Here is a 21,249-nt window from a genome sequence, read left to right as displayed (position 1 = left end):
TGACCCAATAAGACAAGCCTAGATTTTTTCTTAAAACTTTTATCAACCAACCTCCTCTAGACCATTGCATCTCCCCAAGTCCTATATAGGGGAAGTGCAACCTGTACACTACCACTGGATTCCTCTATGAACTATACCCCTCAAATATCACGCTTTGGTCATTTTCTAGTACATTCAATAAAAATGCTGTCTTTACAGTGCCATCAGTACCTACATTAAAGACTATATCAGAGCATCCCATGCTTGATCCTCTGAGGATCATCAAACTATTTAGTTTCCACCTGTTGGTAATATATTAATCAGTGAGAAAAAATACTAATTATTCATGGTCACTGGTGGCTATATACAATGCAGTTTGAGTTAGGTAAATATCTGTGTTTTTATTAGCATGAGAGAAATGGTGTGATGTGGTACCATTTTTATGGACTTTTGATTCTTTCTATACAGGCATACCCCACTTTTAAGTACACAATGGGGTTTATTTACTAAAGCTGGAAAGTACAAAATCAGGCTCACTTCTGCATAGAAACCAATGAGCTTCCAGGTTTTATTACAAAAGCTTAATTGAACAAGCTGGGGTTAGAAGCTCATTGGTTTCTATGCAGAAGTGAGCCCGATTTTGCACTTTCCAGCTTTAGTAAATAAACCCCATTGTGTACTTAAAAGTGGGGTATGCCTGTATACTTGTTTGATACCAATAAACTTTTTTCTAGTCAGCCCAGTGAGTTGAATTAACTTTTTTGATGTTTACTAAAGAAGTGGCTGAGCAAAATCAGTTTTTTTATTCTCAGTTATTGTATATTGCCTTTTTGCCAATAGATCCCACCTTCTTCACATAAGACAACTGTTTATGAATATTTCTTGACTTATGATCAGGGGCAGTATCTTGAGGGTCCATATCTTGAGTGTATTTAATCTAGCAAACAGATTAGTGGTGGCTGATGCTCAATTTTCTTGTGGAGGGGGAGCATCCAGCCAGCCACCCCCCCACACCCAGCCAGCCAACCAACCAACCAACCACCCCACCTTGATCGATCACCACTTACCCCTCATCATTCGATTGTTTCATCACTCTCCCATTGCCCGCCAGGCCCCCCCGCCAACTCCACACTTACCCCATCCAGGTAGTGGGTTCGACGGCTTCCCCCCTGTGTCTCCTCCCGAGTCCCGGTGGTCACTTCTCCTCCCAGCCAATCAGGTCTTATGACTCATGGACAATCAGGTCTTAGGACTTACAGACAATCGGGTTTCAGGACCCGCTTCCTAATTGACCGGGAGGAGAAACAGGAAGACATTATCGAATATTCATTTGCTAATGTCACACAACTGTGTGGGCTCGGGGCACAGTGCTCTGCTCCCCAAGCCCACCCATTTTGAAGCCAATTAGAGCCTCAGGCTCTAATCGTGTACTTCAAAAAACAAATAACATTGGAATCCATGCGTCCAGACCCCTGCATGTAGATTAGGGGGGCGGCGCCCCTGTGCCCTGCATTAATGGTCGCCACTGACAAAGACCCAAACCCACGTAAAGCCTGGTCAAATTTGTATTATTAGTAAAGAATACTGCCTGATCCCCAAAGGCAATTGGATAAACCTCTAGACTGGATTAGAATAGATTAGATTATATACTTTATTATCATTGTATTTAATACAATTGCATTTGACATGGTAGCGCTCTGACAATAACAGTAAATACATGCATATAGTATACACACACATGGACTAATATAGATTCATACATTACATACCCTATAAAATGCAAGCAAAAACCTGGCTAAATTATACAAATTTACGTAAAGTATTGCAAATATAAAAGTAAACAAAAAGATACTAACACAATGTTTGCACACAAATGATAAAATACCAAGATGCATGAACCTTTTTTTGGTGCTTGTAGATAATGGAGTATTAGATAGTACAGCTTTGGGAAAGAAACTGTACTTCAATCTGTTTGTTGTGTTGCGTTTCTTTTTCTATTAAGAATTACAAGGCCTGGCTGTACACATTCATCAGATTATTGAAAACAGAGAATGAGGTGAACATGTCTCTACAGCAATACTGGATGGAAAACTAAAGCACAGTGCTAGGCAGCACTTGCTTACTGCACCTTAAGGTTTAATTTTCAGTTTTTACTAAATTGCACCTTTAATGACCCTCTTTCTGCGCATATTATTTTGTTCTGACCCAACAAACTCCAGGACAGAAAATCTGTTTTTTGAATTCAAGCAATCCTGCTCAATCCTACACAAAGAGATAGAAAGGAACATAAGGAATTGAATCTGTGACTCCCGTTGAGATTTCCACTCTTACTTACTTATTTGACGGGTGGAAACTAAAGCTGTATTTTCATAAAATGAAAATGCTGCTAAAGTACGTTTTAGAATACTTATATACGTAAAAAATGCAAAACCTCAAGAGAATGTAAAATATTTTAAAATTAGGTTCTATTTGTAACGCTATGTGGAAAGCCGTTTTGTACTTCGCATTTCTAAAGCACTCTCGGAGTTGTGTCTGCATACAACGTGTACAAAAAATCACTTCCCGCAGGGTCCTGAAAAACCACAATTATATTTCTATGTTATCATTTCTATTTTATATAAATGTAACATGTCTTTTAGCTACAATTTCCTTTGGAAATCTTTTGGGGGGATGAAAAAAAAATCCATTTCTAAGCATGAGTTTTTATCTTCATGTAATACTGATAATATGGTCTTATCATTTTTATAGCTTTGAAAAAAGTCATGTTTCTTTTTAAGAAAAAAAGGGGAAAAAGAGATTTTAGGAAGATAAGTCCATTTTGATAAATTCTATAAAAAAGTGTACCAAGATTTGTAACAAGGATGTTTTAGATACATTTATAGATGATCATAAGGTTAGAGTACACCTGTGTCCAGACTATAGACATATAAGTAGTTGCATATTCCTATACTCCCGCCGCCCACTCCTGCCGTTCAGTACACCTGTGCCCTGGAACACAGCGCGCCATGTCCCACAAAAAAACAAACAGCACGGCCCCAGGCGACTCACAGACTTCTATCCCAGATTCGGGACAGTGAGCAGGCAAGGTGGCGCCGGACCGCTGCTCAGGGAACAGCGCCGTCTCTCCTCAGCCAGATTCTCCCTGAATCCTCCATCTGTCTCTGAGGACGACTCCATGGAGATGCCCCCTGCCGTATCGAAGCACTCAGCTCCTTCTCCCTCTGTCTCCCCTAATGTGAAAGGGCATGTAAGTAAAAAAAAAAACCAGCACTGGGAAACACGTGCAGGAGAGGACAGTGCAGCTGGGGACACAGACACACTGGCTGCACTTCCTACCTCAGACAACCCTATTTCAGAGCACTCACTGAAAACCATGCTACTCTCACTAAAGAGGGATCTACAGAGAGATATTCATAACTCTGTACTGCATATACAATCCCAAGTGGATCACCTGGGTGAATGCACCACTCAGCTAGAACAGCAGATGTCTGAATGTACAACTGCACATAATGAGCTAGTGGATGCCCACATGGAGCGTGAAGAGGAAATCCAGCAGATTAAAAATAAATTGGCTGACCTTGAGGACAGATCAAGAAGAAATAATATTAAGTTCAGGGGGATCCCTGAATCGGTCACCAATAGCGATCTGATACCTTACATTCAGCAGGTCTTTATGAAATTGCTTCCAGAACATAATCCACAAGATTTCAACATCGATCGAGCGCATAGACTTTTTAAGCCTAAACATCTCCCTGCTTCTGTCCCCAGAGATGTGTTAGCCATAGTTCATTTTTTTTCACATCAACGCTTGCATAATGTCAGCCGCTAGCTCCATGAAATCACACCCGGATCCATATACTCAGCTCTCCCTCTTCACAGACATCTCGGCTCACACAGCTCAAAAAAGAAGGGAATTTGCTCCTATCACCAAGAGCCTCAGGGAAAATAGCATTACCTATTCATGGGGATTATAAAACAGAATCTGTTGTGCTTAATAAAACATATAATGGAAGCTGCTGACACAAAAATTGCTGGATACAATTGAAGAGATATCAATAGGAATGGTGCAGCGCTAAAAATATTATTGTAAAAATGTCCCAATAAGAACCAAAATAAATATGGTCAAACAAAAGTCCTCTCCGGAAGAAATAATACTCTAATCAGCGAGATCCATATTGAAAGGAGACACAGAAGAGAGATGAAAACACTGTCACCAACACCCAAACAAACTGACCTTTACCATCAGTGTATGGGTTATACATGTGTGTAGAAAAAAGGCAGTCTTCATAGAATAAACCAACGATCTTCTAATGGAGTAGCACCAACATATTCCTCTCTGAACTAAATGGAAGGCTTTAGATCTCCTTTTGGTAGATTTAGTAGGAAGGTATACAGCAGTGTGAAGCGTCCAGCGCTTCTAACCACAAAGATGGCCACGGTGTCACCGTCCACAGCGTCCTGCGTCGCCAGTCTCTATCATCGCTCAACGTTTCGTCATCAACATGCTTCTTCAGGGGCGATGCAGGACACGGTGGGACGGTGACACTGTGGCCATCTTTGTGGTTAGAAGTGCTGGATGCTTCACACTGCTGTATACCTTCCTACTACAGGTAAATCTTGTGGGTCAGTTTGTTTGGGTGCTGGTGACGGTATTTTCATCTCTCTTCTGTGTCTCCTTTCAATATGGATCTCGCTGATTAGAGTATTATTTCTTCCTGACGGAGAGGACTTTTGTTTGACCATATTTATTTTGGTTCCTATTGGGACATTTTTACATTAATATTTTTAGCACTGCACCATTCCTATTGATATTCATGGGGATTCCCAACCAAGCTCCTGATCACTTATCAAGGCAAATCAGTCTCTGTTCTCACTCCTAAGGACGGATTTAAACAGCTGCATAACTGGGGTATGGTGCCTAATGCTCTCCCTCCAATCCAGGGAACAACTCTCCACCCAAAATTTAATTTACCTGGGACACAGTATGCTGAACCTGACTGACTTTGCACCAACCCTACACTCTCTGATGAGTATCCTTCACTATCCATGTCAGTACTCATAGTGGGGTAGTTCATTTCTCATGTTTGATCCCCCCGTACGACTTGGCACTGTTTTCGTTTTATGTCTGTGCCCCAGGTGAGTTATGTGCTATGCACACCCAGGATTTCAGTTCTACATGTTTTCTTTGTTTTGTGGTTTGCTTTTAAGTTTTACAATAAAGTACCTTTTTTTCATATATCTCTTGATTGTAATGAATCCTGGTTACAGCATGCCTACCTACAGCACCTCAGGGCTATACCAGGGCTATATGCCTAAATAGCCACACTAAATCGAAGATCTTAGAAATGTCTTTTTTCTCGTGGGCTCCGACCTCTTCTCTTACATACCTAGGTATCCAGCCGATGTCACCAAGCTCCGGAACCCTCTGGCACAATTATAAAAATCTACTTGTTGAAAACTTTAAGTCCACTTTTGCATCCTGGGCAGGCCGTATAGCACTATGTAAGATGTTTTTACTCCCTCATGTGTACATGTTTAGAACACTTCCTTTACCATTCCTCTCATCTCATCTTTGCACCATTCATAAGATTATCAACTTCTTCATATGGGAAAAAAAGACCTCGTATTCGCTCCTCCATTCTTTCTGCACCAAGAAAGTTCTCGGGTATGGGAACACCTAAAATCAAACTATACTATAAAGCATCTATCCTAGCACAGGCTAAACAGCTCTGGTCCCCCTCATCTTGTACCGCCTGGAAACAAAGTGAGACCCATGTACTGGGTTCAGATCCTAAACATCTATTAAGCCACTATGTCCTAGGTCAGCATCACGAAATATGTACTATGGATACCTTAATAGCCACATCCAGAGTTTGGAACTCAGTTATGCAACCTTCAAAAGGTACTCCCCAAGCTGCATTATGGCACATACTACTACTATCTCTTCCCCAGATATCCCTGGACTTAGACCTTAATCCTTGGAAATCAAGTGACATTCAACACCTTAGTGACCTCTTCTCGCATACTCACTTAAAATCCTTCCAGGACATATGCCATACCTACCATCTAAGTCACACGGGCTTTTACAAATATCTAAGAGTTCGTCACATTCTTTCCACAGTGAAGTGGACCAACAACGCTATCGCTGGAGACCTTCTTCGACTTCTCAACATACAACTACCAAAAACTTTTGGTCTATCTGCTTTCTAGGCATTGCTATAAAAACAGAGGACACAAAGTAAAACACCCACTATGGAATTTTGGGAGCAAGGATTAAAATTCAACATCTCTGTGTCACAATGGCACTCCTCAACTGAAAAACCTCTTCAATTTTCCAGATGTATATCACACTGGGAATCTGCTCAAAAGTTACTACACAAGTGGTACTATACTCCTCATAGATTATCCGCTATCTACCCAGATCATTCCCCATTTTGCTGGAGACAGTGTAGCCAGAGCGAAACTTTAGTGCATATTTGGTGGTATTGTCCACAACTAACTAATTTATGGTCAGAAATATTTAACCTTATATCCTCTGTTACCTCTATCGCCTGTTCAGCCGACCCAAAACTGGCCCTTTTAGTTGTAGGCATTGAATATTGGCCCACTCAATTTCAAACATTCATTACTCACACTTTCATTGCAGCCAGGCTGTCCCTAGCAAAATCCTGGAAAAAAACAAAACCCCCTCTCCTAGCAACGGCAATTTCTATGATGAATAATAATGCTCTACAATAATTTATTTTCGCCAAAGCACATTACAAAGAGAGCGTTTTTTGGAGGCAATGGTCCCCCTGGCTGCAATATCATAGATCTATATCCCCTTCATAAAAATAGATTAGGCCTCTTATGGGCACCCAAGAATCTTAGTGGCTACTTGTTTCTCCTCTGTTCATCTATAGTTCAACTAAAATATCATATTATATTATACACATGATCGCACATTCTGACAACAAAATCCATGATTTTTTTCCCACAGATGTTGGCTCAAACTTGTCTTGCATACACACGGTCATACAAATCTTGTCGGAAATTCCGATCGTCAAGAACACGGTGACGTACAACACGTATGACGAGCCGAGAAAAATGAAGTTCAATAGCCAGTGCGCCTCTTCTGCTTGATTCCAAGCATGCGTGGCATTTTGTGCGTCAGAATTGTGCACACGCGATCGGAATTTCCGACAATGGATTTTGTTGTCGAAAAATTTGAGATCCAGATCTCAAGTTTTGTTTGTCGGAAATTCCGCCGAAAAATGTCCAATGGAGCCTACACACGGTCGGAATTTCCGACAAGCTGCCATCGAACATTTCTCATTGGAAAATCAGACCGTGTGTATGCGAGACCAGGTACTACCTGGCAATTTGATTTTCTATTACTATAAACCCCTAGGATCCTCAGTAACAATATTGCTGTAAGTAATACCATGTTTGCTTCATTAAGCACTATACATGTATACATGTTGTAATGCATTGAATCCCAATACTTTGTTTGATCTCTCGTTATACATGCTGTTGATATTGCATGAATTTATCGTATTATTTGTTTTGTCATTTTTCAAAATTTCAATAAAGAAATAAATGATAAAAAAAAAAAAAAAATAATTTATCCCCAGTCCTCAGTGTTGCGCTTGGCAGGCAGTACCACTCATCAAGCACAGCCCCGTTTACCTCAGTCGAGTTGTGCTGCAACTGCATGCAACTACATGCAATGCATGTAGTTGTGGCATGGTGGTGCAGTTTTTTAGGGGTTGAAACAGGAGGAGGCATCATAACACCTTCTTACTGCCTATCAAATGTCCTATGAAGATTGAGTCAACACAGATCATTTGTCAGAGGGCAACACAAGTATAAATGAGCCCTGAATGAGCATTAAAACAAAACCTCACTATCTGCTTAACATAAATAACCCACCAGGACCAGATGACTTACACCTGAGGGTCCTTAAGGAACTAGTCAAGTGATAGCTAGACAATTTTCCTATTTTTTATGGACAGTTTATTGACTGGAATGGTACCAGCTGGTTGGAGAAAAGCCAACGTGGTACCAATATTTAAAAGAGCGCCGAGATATATCACTGGAAACTACAGTGGAACCTCGGATTACAAGCATAATCCATTCCAGGAGTATGCTCGTAATCCAAAGCACTCGCATATCAAAGCTGACTGACCTGTACAGACACTGTACAGGTCAGTTAGCCTAACATCAATAGTCTATAAGCTATTGGAGGGGATGATAAGGGACTATATGCAAGATTTTAGTAAGGAAAACAGTATCATTAGTAGTAATCAGCATGGATTCATGAACGATTGTTCTTGCCAGACTAATCTATTACCAGTCTATGAGGAAGTGAGCTGCCATCTAGATAAAGGAAGGCCTGTTGTTGTGGTGTATCTGGATTTTGCAAAGGCATTTGATACAGTTTCCCACAAATGTTTACTGTACAAACTGAGGTCTGTCAGCATGGACCATAAGGTTAGTACCTGGATTAAAAACTGGCTACAGGGGCAGTTCCAAAGAGTCATGATCAATAGCGAATACTCTGAATGATCCAGTGTCGTTAGTGAGGCTCCCCAAGAATCTGTCCTGGGACCAATTACGTTTAATTTATTCATAAACGATATAGAGGATGGAATAAATAGCTTAATCTCAGTATTTGCGGATGATACAAAGCTAAGCAGGGCAATAACTTCTGCGCAGGATGTGGAAACCTTACAAGAAGACCTAAATAAAATAATGGGTTGGGCAACTCCATGGCAAATGAGGTTTAATGTTGAAAAATGTAAAGTAATGCATTTGGGTGCCAAAAATACAAATGCAAAAGTTAACATGTACACTAGAGTTGCCTTTCAACTCCTTTTTTTTACTCTTATTTTTTCAGTTGTACAGTTTTGTTTGTTCTTATTTTTTTTTGAAAAACATGCAACTACCTTTATCCACATTAGCCACATCAAGCAAGGAAGCCTCATAGATACAACCCACTACAATATTAATAGGAAAAATCTATTATCAGAAAACCACTTTCTTGTTTGCTATGAGACTTAAACTACTATCACTGAATGCGAAGGGGCTCAACAGCCCATACAAAAGGAAAGCTTTTTGGACAGATGCTCTTAAACTAGGAAGTGACACAATATGTATGCAAGAATCTCACTTTACCAAGGATAAGCCTCCAAAGTTCACACATCCTAAACTCCCACATATATTCCACTCTAATAACACTGGGAAGAAAAAAGGAGTGATAACTGCAATCAAAGATACGGTCAACTTCCAACTACTGAATATACAGACTGACAGTCAAGGGAGATACATGATAATAGTCACCATCATAGACAATGACCTATACAATAGTCAACATTTACACACCTAATACCCAACCCCATCATTTTATAAAGAAAATAATGACGAAATTATTAAAATTATTAATTATTAAACCCGTATTATTCAAAAAGGATATGTCATCTTCTGTGGAGACTTTAACGCCCCTATGAAGCCCAATTTGGATACTACAAAAAAGATTGCACTACCAGACTAGGACTAAGTAATATCTTTCTACAGGAAGAACTGTTTGATCCTTAGAGGAGTTTACACTCCGCAGAAAAGGACTATACATTTTTTTCCAACGTACAAAAAACATTCTCAAGGATTGACTATTTCATCACTGACAAAACTCTCCGAACAAAAAATAGTAGATGCTCGGATCCATAATATTTCATGGTCTGACCATGCTCCAATCACGTTTGCATAGATTCTGGTCATCACTGCCAAAATGCAACCTTACGGAAAAATAACACATACATTCTAGCTCAAGAGAAATATGCGTCAGTGTTGAAAGGAAAATTACAAGAATTTTTCCAGTATAACAATAATGAATCTACCACAAGTACAAATATTTGGTGTACTCGTAAAGCTTATATTAGAGGGTTACTGATTCAAATGGCCTCTAGGGGAAAATAAAAAGAAAACAAATACAAGTAACAATTTAATGAATGACATCACTAAAATAGAATAGACACATAAAAAACTCCCCAAAGACCCAAATCTAGCACAATTATTGAATAATAAAAGAAATGAACTCAGGAGCTTCTTAATTGCCGACCACGATAAGCATATTAAAAAACTGAACCACTACGCCCAGGGTAGTAGAGCGAGCAAACTTTTAGCTTCCCAACTATGCCATTGTCATAGCAAAAACAAAATACTAAATTGTCCCATCACAAAACCGGAAGAATAGTGTATAATCCTCAAGAAATAGCAGAATTCTTTTTGGAATATTATGAACATCTACAGTATATAATCTTAAAGACGACAAGAATACTCATCAACCAATTCCAGAAGAAATTAAAAGTTTTTAAAATAAGATTAATCTCCTGCAAATTGACCCTACCACGTTAGAAAAGCTAAACCAACCAATATCAAATGAAGAAACACTCAAGGCCATTAAAAACACACCATTAAATAAGGCACCAGGTATGGATGGGCTCGAGGCTATCATTATAACCATACAGAAACCTGGGAAAGACTCCACATCCCCCATTAATTATAGACCAATTTCGCTGCTAAATTCTGACATAAAAATATTTGCCAAAATAATTGCCACTCGATTACTAGAGATAACACCTTTCCTAATAGGACCAGATCAAGTAGGGTTTGTTAAAGACCACCAAGCTCCGGATGGAACTAGAATGATTGATGTGATCAACTATGTAGAGAGAAAAAAAGCCTTCTCTGCTTCTTGCTTTAGATGCAGAGAAGGCATTCGATAGAGTGAATTGGGGCTATCTATCAGAAACCTTGACCAAATTTGGATTTAAAGGATATATACATGCAGCTATAATGTCTCTATACTCAAATCCATGTGCTAGAATATTCACCTCAGGTAAAAAAAATCAAAAAAAGCTTAAATCTAACTAATGGAACCAGACACAGTTGCCCATTGTCACCAATAATTTTTTCTCTAGCTATTGAACAGTTAGCAGAATCCATACCCTCCAATAATACTATTAAGGGAATAAAAATAGGTCAAACTGAGCACAAAATAGGATTATTCGCGGACAATATAATTCTAGCCATATCTGATCCTAAATCTACTATTAATGAAATACAAAACACTTTAGACAACTTCGTGAAAATATCCTACTATATAGTTAACAATAACAAATGTTTTGTACTCTCTATGAATATGACAAAAAATGGAGACTATTAAGCTGAGAAGCAATAATACCTATAACTGGGATGAACCTAGCATCTCCTACCTATGTATACAACTCACCTTCCCAACAACTAAATTATATGCAGCCAACTTCCCAAAATTATTAGAGCAAATAACCAAAGACCTACATGGCATTCAGAAAATACAATTATCCTGGGTGGGGAAAATAGCGGCATTCAAAATGCAAATATTACCAAAAATCCTTTACTATTTTTGGTCCCTACCTATCACATTAACAGCTAAACTATTCAACCAAATAAACCTAAAACTGAAAAACTTAATATGGAATGGCAGGAAACCTAGAGTTTCCTTTTCAATACATGCCTCCAACAGTAACAAAGGAGGAATGGGAATACCAAATATCCGGTATTACTATTATGCGGCAATATTAGACCAAATGAAATACCGCTTCTCCGTTACAACTGATAAATTGTGGAGTAACACTCAAAAAGAGATAACTAATGGCAATGATATGTATGCTTTTTCCACGGCATATATGGTATTGCCCAAAGTCATTTTGCCACAATTTGTCACTATTAGAACCACAATAGCATGGAAACATATACCATCTAAATCTGAATATTTAGGGGAACTAACCAGTCTCCCTATTCCCTTGAGAGTACTTGAGTACTAAAAAAGCTAGGATATCAGTAAAACAATGGATTACAAGACTTTAATTATTATGACCATTTACCACTGATTCATAAGAATACGATATTGAATTAAATAAGAAAATACAACCGTCTTAAGAATTTTAACCCTGACTCACATATGCACATTCCCTCAGTAATATGGAAATTTATCACTAACAATCAACAACATAATATAAAAGCAATATCTCTATTTTACAAGCTCTTTTCGGAATTCCCCCAAAAATATCAAATCTCCCAATATGATTAAATGGGAAAAGAACTTTCACTAACCTTCACTGAGGAGCAATGGCACAATGCTTTTTTAATTAATGGCAAAGCATCCTCATGTGTGGAGCACTGGGATAATGCCCAGAAAATATCAAATAGATGGTATATGACACCATATAAAATCTCCAAAATGTATCCTTCCTCATCACCCACTTGTTGGAGGTGTAAGGAAGAGATTGGGACCCTCTATCATATATTATTGAGCTGTAAAAACTTAAACAGTTTCTGGAAATCTGTTTCTTTCTTTGTTTCTACACTTACAGGAAATCTAATTCCTCTTACGCCAGCAATGGCTCTATTGGTAGAGTAAATACACAAGCTCAATATGAGATATATATATATATAGCCTTTAAAAACCTCTCTGTGGTTAGATTTATGAAACTATGGCAAAATTGGATCTCACACCCTAGAGCTTCTAAATTTCTTTAAGATTCTAGTAAAATATTATAATGATAACATTTTTAAAATATAATATGAGGTTCCATACTGTTGATTACATTAGGTAACTGCCTCGAATTCCCCTACCTTTAACCAAACGATTTGGGAAAATTAGCATCTTATAATATCGTACCTGTTTACCGTGTATCCCCAATGGGGTAAACAGGGTACATAAAACTAAAGAGAAATAAGCATGATGCTTTTTTTCCTCTTTTTTGTTGGGAATTATCAGGTATGAATATAAATATTTTGTGTGATCTTATGTTATGTACTGTTAAACATATTGATAAATGTTAAGTAACCTTTCAGTTAAAAAAAAAAGAAAACAAAAATGCTAATACCAATTAAGGGCATTCAAATGTCCTCATAAAAAAATTAAGTCTGAGCTACTACAGTTCCCAGATGGAAGAACACATTTTGGGGATGGCAATATTAATAGAACCTCCCTGTGTTTTAACATACTGTGACTAAACTGTGCTGTAAGACCTGCTCTACATCACGTTTGGTTTGCCATAGGCCGAATGATGGCAACCCCAGGGTTGGTGTAAAGTGACTGTCATTAGTATCCCCTGCACCAGCCTGTCCAACATATGTCCAGTTGTGGAAGCTCCATACCTCTTGGCTCAGAAGAGAGCGCACTTTGGCATCACCTTGGGGACCAGAGGACTTTGTCCTGGCACTACTCACAGTAATTCAATTGCGATAAGTGCTTGTTTCTTGTCTTCAACAGAAAATAAGAGGGTTCCTGCATTAGTAAAGGCATGCACAGACACTGTCAGACTGCCAGGCTGCAAATCTGCATGTTACTACACAGAATTCTGAACATGACAAGGTGCAAAAACACTGAATAAATACATTTCAATGACAAAAAAATACAAAAGCAAGTTACTCACTAGGGGGAGAACTTCTGAGAAAACCCAGCATGGAAAAGGACCTGGGGGTCCTAGTAGATGACAGGCTCAGCAACGGCATGCGATGCCAAGCTAAAAAAAAAGCCAACAGAATATTAGCATGCATTAAAAAGGGGATTCACTCCAGAAATAAAAAGATAATTCTCCCACTCAATAAGACTCTGGTCCGGCCACATCTTGAGTATGCCATCCAGTTCTGGGTACCAGTCCTCAAGAAGGATGTGCTGGAACTGGAGAGCATCCAGAGAAGGGCAACAAAGCTAATAAAGGTACTAGATGATCTCAGCTATGGGGAAAGACTACAAGCATTGAACTTATTCTCTCTGGAGAGAAAATCCTTGAGAGGGGATATGACAGCAAGGTACAAATGCCTTACTGGTGACCTTAGCATAGGGAAAAAAACTTTTCAGTGAAAGAGAGTTTAAAAAGACACATGGCCATTCACGGAAATTGGAAAAGAAGCGGTTTAACCTTAACCTGCATAGATGATTCTTTACTGTCTGAGCGGTAAGGATGTGGAATTATCTTCCATAAGCAGTGGTATCAGCAGGGAGTGTCGATAGTTTAAAAAATACTTAGGTTTAAATCTTTACTTGAACTCATAAACCCCTAACCATAAACATTGTATACCTAACAATCTTAGGCTAGGTTCACACATTGACTTTCATGGCTGAGTTTGACAGGTGATGGCGCCTCTCAACTTGGCATGTCATGGCAATTTTGCAGTGGCCAAGATGTGAAGTCACCTATTTTTATTGTGCCCGAGCTGTCGATGTGAAAGAGGCAGAATTATAAATCATGTAAAATCCTGTTCACCCATAAATTACGTGGCATTACCCCAATAAAGGGAATCCACAACTTGCTAGGTGGACTGAAAACTTGCATCTTGTTAAATATAAAGAAAAAAAGATAAAATTACTACAAGTCTCACTAACAGCTCTGTGATATGTAAGGATACTTCATTATTGAATGCTGCTTTTCCCACCAAAATGTCAGACATCAATCCAGTGATTAGCTGAGCCTCATTCTGTTTAGCAGTTTCCGCATCCTTTCCAAACTTCATCCCAGCAAGATCAGACAAGCTTTCACCCTGAAAGAAACATAGAAAAAACTCATAGAAAAAACTCAGCAAGGATTAAGTTCAAATTAAATTTTTTTTTATAATTATATATTTATTTGTTTTTTTTCCATCAGAAAAACAATGCAAAGATGTGGTAATAATCTTATACAAAGAAGAGAAGCATATCTTAGCGGAGAAAAACATACTGTATACATATGACAGTCTCTACAGTGTACAGTCCATCTTATAAGAAATTTGTATAACATTCAAAAGAACTGTCATCACGGTTAAGGTTAAGGACCATGTAGCTGAGTAATGTAGCCACAGGAGCCTCTTTTAGTTCAGTTTTCGCTCCATTGTGGGCTCGTGGAGTGTAGCTTAATGATGGGCTAAGACATTGTGAGTGAACGGAAAAAAAGCAAAACAGTAGAAAAAGAAACGGGGGGGTACACCATGGGTTTCAACATTGCATATATATATTAATAGAAATAGAATTAGACCATTTGAACGATGAAGGACTGGCTAAGTGTATCCATCTCTAACACTGTCTGGAGTAAAGATTGGACCGAGATCCAAAAAAGGCAGGATTGACTGGCATTCCCAGCATTTCTGGGATACAGAGGGATCATATTTATGCTTAATAGCTTCCCGGGTCCTATACCAGAACATGAGGACCTTATAAGCTGTCTCTCTCTGCTCCACGCATTTGGAAACTTTACATATGGAGTCCCAAATCTTTTACCATTGAAGGAGAGATATGGGGGTCTGAATTATCTTGGCCCATTTCCGTATGTATACATGGGAGTTTATTGTGGGTGGGTTTGATTCATGAAGGATCTTGAATATAGAAGATATGAGACCAGGTTGGTATGGGCCTTGGGCACATAGTACTTCAAAGGCATTAGGCTTTTCTAAGGCTAGATAAGGTGACATAGAAAGAAAATAATATTTAAATTGGAGGTAAGAAAAGAAGAGCTTTTTTGAGGACTTCAAATTTGTTTTGGAGATTTTGAAACAAGAGCAGTTTACGAGTCACAGGATGTACTAGGTGACGAAGCTGGAAAATGCCCACCTATGACCATGGATACATGCTGCTGTAGGATAGGCTATCCGGGATATCCGGGTTTTAAAATTACATTTTTAAAGAAGGATATGGGTATGGTGGGAGGGGTAATAGGGTTACAATTCTCTTGGGTCTCTTCTATATTAAATGGCTCAGACAGTAAAGGATCATTGGGGGGTGAAATGGTATTTTGTTGGTCTGTAGATAGGTGTTCATTTTTTTAGTCTCAACCAATTTAGTAACCAGAGCACATAGCTGTTTAAGCCCAATACACTCTGATTGTGTTTTTGTGCCTTGTGAATGGTCCTCATAGATAAGTAATGTAGTCAGTAGGGATGAGCTTCGAGTTGAACCCAGGTTTGACTCGAACATCGGCTGTTCGCCAGTTCGCCGAACAGCGAACAATTTGGGGTGTTCGCGGCAAATTCGAAAGCCACGGAACATCCTTTAAAAGTCTATGGGAGAAATCAAAAGTGCTAATTTTAAAGGCTTATATGCATGGTATTGTCATAAAAAGTGTTTGGGGACCTGGGTCCTGCCCCAGGGGACAAATGGATCAATGCGAAAAAAAGTTTTAAAAACGTTTTTTCAGGAGCAGTGATTTTAATAATGCTTAAAGTGAAACAATAAAAGTGTAATATTCCTTTAAATTTCATACCTGTGGGGTGTCTATAATATGCCTGTAAAAGGATGCATGTTTCCCGTGTTTAGAACAGTCTAACAGCAAAATAATATTTCAAAGGAAAAAAAGTCATTTAAAACTACTCACGGCTATTAATGAATTGTCGGTCCGGCAATACACATAAAAGTTCATTGATAAAAACGGCATTTGATTTCCCCACAGGGGAACCCCAAACCAAAATTTTTTTAAAAATGGCGTGGGGGTCCCCCTAAATTCCATACTAGGCCCTTTAAGTCTGGTATGGATATTAAGGGGAACTCCGCGCCAAATTTTTTATAAAAAATGGTGTGGGGGTACCCCTCAAAGTCCATACCAGACCCTTTAGGTCTGGTATGGATTTTAAGGGGAACCCCGTGCCAGAATTTAAAAAAAAAATGGCGTGGGGTCATACCAGACCCTTATCCGAGCACGCAACCTGGCAGGCCGCAGGAAGAGAGGGGGGACGAGAGAGCGCCCCCCTCCTGAACTGTACCAGGCCACATGCCCTCAACATTGGGAGGGTGCTTTGGGGTCCCCCCCAAAGCACCTTGTCCCCATGTTGATGGGGACAAGGGCCTCATCCCCACAACCCTTGCCCGGTGGTTGTGGGGGTCTGTGAGCGGGGGGCTTATCGGAATCTGGAAGCCCCTTTAACAAGGGGACCCCCAGATCCCTGCCCCCCTGGGTGAAATGGTAAGGGGGTACCCCTACCATTTCACAAAAAAGTGTCAAAAATGTTAAAAATGACAAGAGACAGTTTTTGACAATTCCTTTATTTAAAGTCTTCTTCTTTCCATCTTCTTCGGGTCTTCTTTCTTCTAACTTCCTTTGGTTTCTTCCTCCATATTCTTCTTCCTCTGGTTCTTCCTCCGATCCTCTGCTTCTTGCTCCAGTGTTCTCGTCCGGCATCTTCCTCCGCGGCCACCCAGGGACCCCGCCCCCCTCTGACTCATGGGGACTTGACAGGGACTTCCCTATGGGTTTCCCCTTGATGTCAGAGGGGGCGGGGTCACTGGTTACGTAACCGCCCCCCGCCTGCAGACCCCCACAACCACCGGGCAAGGGTTGTGGGGATGAGGCCCTTGTCCCCATCAACATGGGGACAAGGTGCTTTGGGGGGGACCCAAAAGCACCCTCCCAATGTTGAGGGCATGTGGCCTGGTATGGTTCCGGAGGGGGGGCGCTCTCTCGTCCCCCCTCTTTTTCTGTGGCCTGCTAGGTTGTGTGCTTGGATAAGGGTCTGGTATGGATTTTTGGGGGACCCCACACCATTTTTTTTTAAATTCTGACATGGGGTTCCCCTTAAAATCCATACCAGACCTGAAGGGTCTGGTATGAATTTTGAGGGGGACCCCCACGTCATTTTTTTTTTAATTTTGGTGTGGGGTTCCCCTTAATATCCATACCAAACCTGAAGGGTCTGGTATTGAATTTAGGGGGACCCCCACACCATTTTTTTTTTTTAATTTTGGTTCGGGGTTTCTCTATGGGGAAATCCCATGCCATTTTTATCAATGAACTTTTATGCGTATTGCCGGACCGACAATTCATTAATAGCTGTGAGTAGTTTTAAATGACTTTTTTTCCTTTGAAATGTCATTTTGCATATTACACTTTTATTGTTTCACTTTAAGCATTATTAAAATCACTGCTTCCAAAACGTCCATTTTTAAAACTTGTTTTTTGCATTGATGCATGTCCCCTGGGGCAGGACCCAGGTCCCCAAACACTTTTTATGACAATAACTTGCATATAAGCCTTTAAAATTAGCACTTTTGATTATTCATGTTCGAGTTCCATAAACTTTACCGGTGTTCACGTGTTGGCATGTTCTGGTGCGAACCGAACAGGGGGGTGTTCGGCTCATCCCTAGTAGTCAGTACTCCAAGTTTCCAACATATGAATGAGACTAAAATATTCCTAAGGGGTAATGCACTGCATGGTTGCCTTAAGTCATAATATCCTTCTTCAGCTTTTTATTTCTAATTATCCCATCTTGAGAGAATAATATAGGCAGCTGACCTCTCATTCTGAAAATTCCAATGCTGTTGCTTTTACTCAATAGGTTGCTTGTTAAAGAATTTTGGGTATACTTACTTTTCTGGTGGCCCATGTATCTAAAGTGATATTAAAGTCAAGTTGTTGTTTTTTAATAACAAACATTTTATACTTACCTGCCTGCAGTGGTTTTGCACAGAACAGCCTGATCCTTCTTTTCTCAGGTACCTTGCTGATACTCCTGCCTCCTTGGCCCCACCCCCTCTCTCTTCTGATTGGTTCACTGCAGCTCCCACTGCTGTCTAAGCCAATGAGGAAGGAGAGTCCCCGGAGAGCCAAGACTCTCGTGCACATCACTGGATCGCAATGGGGCTGAGGTAAGTATTCGGGGGCTGCTGCACACAGAAGAGTTTTTTTTTTACCTTCATGCATAGACTGCATGAAGGTAAAAAAACCTTGAGCTTTTAGAACCACTTCAAGACTCACTGCATGTAGATGCCCAGCTTGTGGATGGGTCAAAAATGTGCTCCTCTGTGATTCCTGACCAGAAACAAGTATTCCAGACATCTAGAAGTGTAGAATATTTGCAGCAGCTAGAGAGGGGAGATAGGTGGATTTTCAATACATGTGCCCCTATAAATTGCAAATTAGAACAATGTTATTGAGCTGGAGTTGTGTGTTTAGACCTTTTGTTCACAATACAGTACAGTACAGTAGTTAAGAATGCTTAAAATATTGATTACTTATGACTCCTCGATTAACAAGCAATTCGTTTAACAACCTGGTCATTGGAAAGGAACCTGGTCGTTAAGTGAGGAGTACCTGTATTAAGTTTTCTTTTTTTAAATGTCGTATTGGGTAAAAATGACCCTGTGGTGACAGGGTAACATTAACTCTGTGGGGTTGATTTACTAAAGGATGGGAGGCTGTTTACTTAGCAAAGTGGATGTTTATTTTGAAAAGTGTATGGCCAGTTTGCAAAGTAAGTCACAGTAAATGATAATGATGGTGGTGATCCTATGTTCACTTTAAATAAACATTCATGTGTGAAGGAAATTTAAAAAAATAAATGGATTTTTGCTAGCACCTGACTGGTTGATTGAAAGGATCACAGCTTAATCTTATTTACTATGCTCAGTGAACATTCATTTTGCTAAGAGAACCGTCTCTACTTCTTTGTTAAATCAACCCATTTAGGTCACTGACCTGGAACAAATGTGAATATATATAGACTGATAATTTTTCTTCAGCTTTTTTTTTTATTTACATACATATTCTGGGTCAATGACTTAAGTAATGAAGCCAGTAGGTCAGCAACTAGAATTTTTAGAAGGAGGTCAATGGCAAGCTCTATACTTCTCTAATGCTAGGGTTATTTTGAAATCTGGATTAATTTGCTACTAATAGCTTTTTTGCCTAGTCTACAATTTATCTGCTCTTACCAGGTTTCCTGGTTTAAGTATAGAGTAAATTGGATTTCTTAGGGGCATGGAGAGACATAGAAAGGTCATCATTATCTCTTAAGAGCTGCAGCATATTTTAGTCTTACATGCATGGATAGATAGATAGATAGATAGATAGATAGATAGATAGATAGATAGATAGATAGATAGATAGATAGATAGATAGATAGATAGATAGATAGATAGATAGATAGATAGATAGATAGATAGATAGATAGATAGATAGATAGATAGATAGATAGATAGATAGATAGATAGATAGATAGATAGATAGATAGATAGATAGATAGATAGATAGATAGATAGACTGCACATTTTTATCAGCCTATTTTTGCTAGAGCTCTAATCCTACGGACCTATCCTTCAAGGTTTTTCAAGCAGAGAGAATAGTCTTGTTTATGTACAAGGCTTGGCTGTTTTTATGTTTTTCTTCTGGACTTGATAATAAAAAATGAAAAATGGTTATGAGCCAAAGTTTGATTTATGACAGTAGCTGAACTTTGAATTTTGTCCAATATGTTCATGTACTTTGACCTAGATGACAGATTGATATTAGCATTACGAGTATAACCTTTTCATGTTGTTTGGACACTGTGTTTTCTGTTTACTATCTAATTGGTGAATTAGTCACTGTGATGGATACGTAACTGACTCATGTCTTTTCCTTGCTAGACAGGGCTATGATGACCTGGAAAAGCAACTTAAAGAGGTTTTCATGGAGAGAAGTAGCATCCTTCGGCAGCTTTCCAAAACGTCCAAGGAACTGGACGGCCTCAAAGGAAATCTCCAGGTGAGGATGTTTATGAGGGTGCATTTTCATGTGTATGTAAACCCAACAACAAAATTTTGTATATTGCAGATTACTACAGTAATCCCTGTAAATAACAGCAGTCCCCAAACTTTTTGGCACCAGGGACCAGTTTCTTTCATGGCAGACAATTTTCCTAGGGACTGGGGGAGGGGAATTGGCATGCTAGGGGTAGAATGGTGGTTTTGATGGATGGTCGGGGGATGGGATATTCGCCAAGTCTGTCCTCAGCCCCCTTCACACCACAACCCCCGTTTACAGCACAGTCCCCCCTTTATATCAGTGTCCACAGCCCCCTTTTACATCACAGTTCCCTCTTTAAAGCAGTCCCACAGCGTCCTTAGTACCCCTTCACATCACAGCCCTCCTTTACATTACATTGCCCCTGCAGTATGTCCCGTCCCCTCCTTTCTTCTCTAACATCAATCTCTGCCTTCCCTGCTCAGGACTCCTACCTGCAGGGCAGAGGCCTGATGACGATGTCATCCTATCAACAGGGCAGGGGGCAGGGGTGGGAGGAGCTCTCTGTTTCGATCTGCATCTTCTTCCACCCACTGCCCTGCTGATAGGCTGACCTTGCCGGGCAGGCCGAGAAGCAGGGAGAGGATACATGGGCAGTGCCGCACAGCAGAAGGTGAGCGGTGACTGTGGTCTGTGATGGCCCTGTGCCATTGCTACTGATCTCCCGCTGTTTGGTCCGGTCAGCAACAGGCCATGGACTGGCACTGGTTCATGGCCT

The 21,249-nt window shown here is 39.8% G+C and overlaps 1 protein-coding gene across 1 annotated transcript in view; it reads left to right on the top strand.

The window, feature by feature from the left end:
* LUZP2 (leucine zipper protein 2) overlaps window positions 1-21,249 on the top strand; it is a 1,010,053-nt gene that overhangs the window by 487,039 nt on the left and 501,765 nt on the right. Inside the window, exon 2 of the mRNA XM_073604551.1 lies at window positions 20,375-20,492. Coding sequence (XP_073460652.1) covers window positions 20,375-20,492 — 118 coding nt within the window. The remainder of the gene's footprint in view (window positions 1-20,374; window positions 20,493-21,249) is intronic.

Source organism: Aquarana catesbeiana, linkage group LG11, assembly GCF_042186555.1.
Source record: "Aquarana catesbeiana isolate 2022-GZ linkage group LG11, ASM4218655v1, whole genome shotgun sequence".
Classification (NCBI taxonomy): Eukaryota; Metazoa; Chordata; class Amphibia; order Anura; family Ranidae; genus Aquarana; species Aquarana catesbeiana.
The sequence above is the reverse complement of the archived record's forward strand: the minus strand, read 5'-3'. Positions and strand labels throughout refer to the sequence as shown.